Source organism: Piliocolobus tephrosceles, unplaced genomic scaffold (assembly GCF_002776525.5).
Source record: "Piliocolobus tephrosceles isolate RC106 unplaced genomic scaffold, ASM277652v3 unscaffolded_26973, whole genome shotgun sequence".
In the NCBI taxonomy this organism is placed as follows: Eukaryota; Metazoa; Chordata; class Mammalia; order Primates; family Cercopithecidae; genus Piliocolobus; species Piliocolobus tephrosceles.
Genome location: NW_022309835.1, coordinates 2318 through 3661, shown reverse-complemented (window position 1 = coordinate 3661; position 1344 = coordinate 2318). Strand labels below are relative to the sequence as shown.

Sequence of the window (1344 nt, the reverse complement as noted above, 5' to 3'; positions counted from 1 at the left end):
AAAAAAAAAAAAAAAAAAATGTGTGAGCACCATCCAGGCATGGAGGCTCACGCCTGTAATCCCAGCACTTTGGGAGGCCGAGGTGGGTGGATCACTTGAGGCCCGGAGTTCAAGACCAGCCTGGTCAACACGGAGAAACCGCATCTCTAGTAAAAATACCAAAAAAATTAGCTAGGCACGGTGGCAGGCATCTATGCACCCAGCTACTCAGGAGGCTGAGGCAGGAGAATACCTTGAACCTGGGAGATGGAGGTTGCGGTGAACCAAGATCTCGCCACTGCACTCCAGCCTGGACAACAGAGCAACACTCTGTCTCAAAAACAAACAAAAATAAAGTGTGAGCAGTGAGGGGCTGAGGTCATTTGTAGGAACTGGGCATTTATGGGCCTCCCGCTGGATACCTGGACTCCTGGATTCTGGAAGAGGCTGCCAGGTGAGGGCAGATGGGTCTCCCACACCTTCCTGTGGTCCTAGAGGGGAGTGGGGGGCAAAGGTCCCCCAGACCCACCCAGGCAGCCAGGTGCAACGTGAGCGCCCCCAGCCCGCCGAGCCTGCCCGTTGGGTGTTGGGTGTGCCTGCCTTCCAGGTCCGGAGACAGGCACAGCATGAAGCCACACAGCTAGGAGGTGGCGTGGAACCCTGGCCGCTGCCCTTCTCCCCTCAGGGCAGCCCGGATCGCCACGGGGCAATGTTGCTTACAAAGCAGATGCCGGCACTACGGCGAGGGACGAAAGTGCACACGTTGTGTGGCCGGCACAGGAAGGTGACCACGGTGACATTGAGCTCCTGCAGGACTTGGGCTGGGGGGTCGAGGGTGCCCACGCGGCCCCAGCCCATGGCCAGGCACTGGGTGCCGTGGGGCACTGACTGGTCCTGCTGTGGCAGCTGGACTGTGGCGACGGAGGCGCTGAGGTTGGCCGGACGGTTCAGCTGGGGCAGAAGGCAGGTGGCAGTGAGACGCTGCTCCCATGCCACGGTGGCCGCCCAGGCCACCCTCCCTCCCACCACACCCACCACCTCAAAACGCCACGCACAGCACGCCGCTCCCTCCACCTGGGCCCCACGACCCCCTTTGTCCCATTTGTCACTATTGTGTTCATTCATTTTCTTTCTTTTCTTTTCTATTTTTTTTTTTTGAGATGGAGTCTTGCTCTGCCACCCAGGCTGGAGTGCAGTGGCGTGATCTCGGCTCACTGCAACCTCCTGGAGCCCTCCTGTTGGGTGAGGTGGCCAGCCTGGTCTCAAACTCCCAACCTCAAGTGATCTGCCCTCCTCAGCCTCCCAAAGTGCTGGGATTACAAATGTGAGCCATAGTGCCAGGCCATTCACTCATTTTTTTTTTTT

General features: G+C 58.4%; 1 protein-coding gene across 1 annotated transcript in view; it reads right to left on the bottom strand.

Moving 5' to 3' along the window:
* Positions 1-1344, bottom strand: part of PRTN3 (proteinase 3) — a 4900-nt gene that overhangs the window by 1389 nt on the left and 2167 nt on the right. The window contains exon 3 of the mRNA XM_023201455.2: positions 700-930. Within this exon, the coding sequence (XP_023057223.2) occupies positions 700-930 (231 nt within the window). The remainder of the gene's footprint in view (positions 1-699; positions 931-1344) is intronic.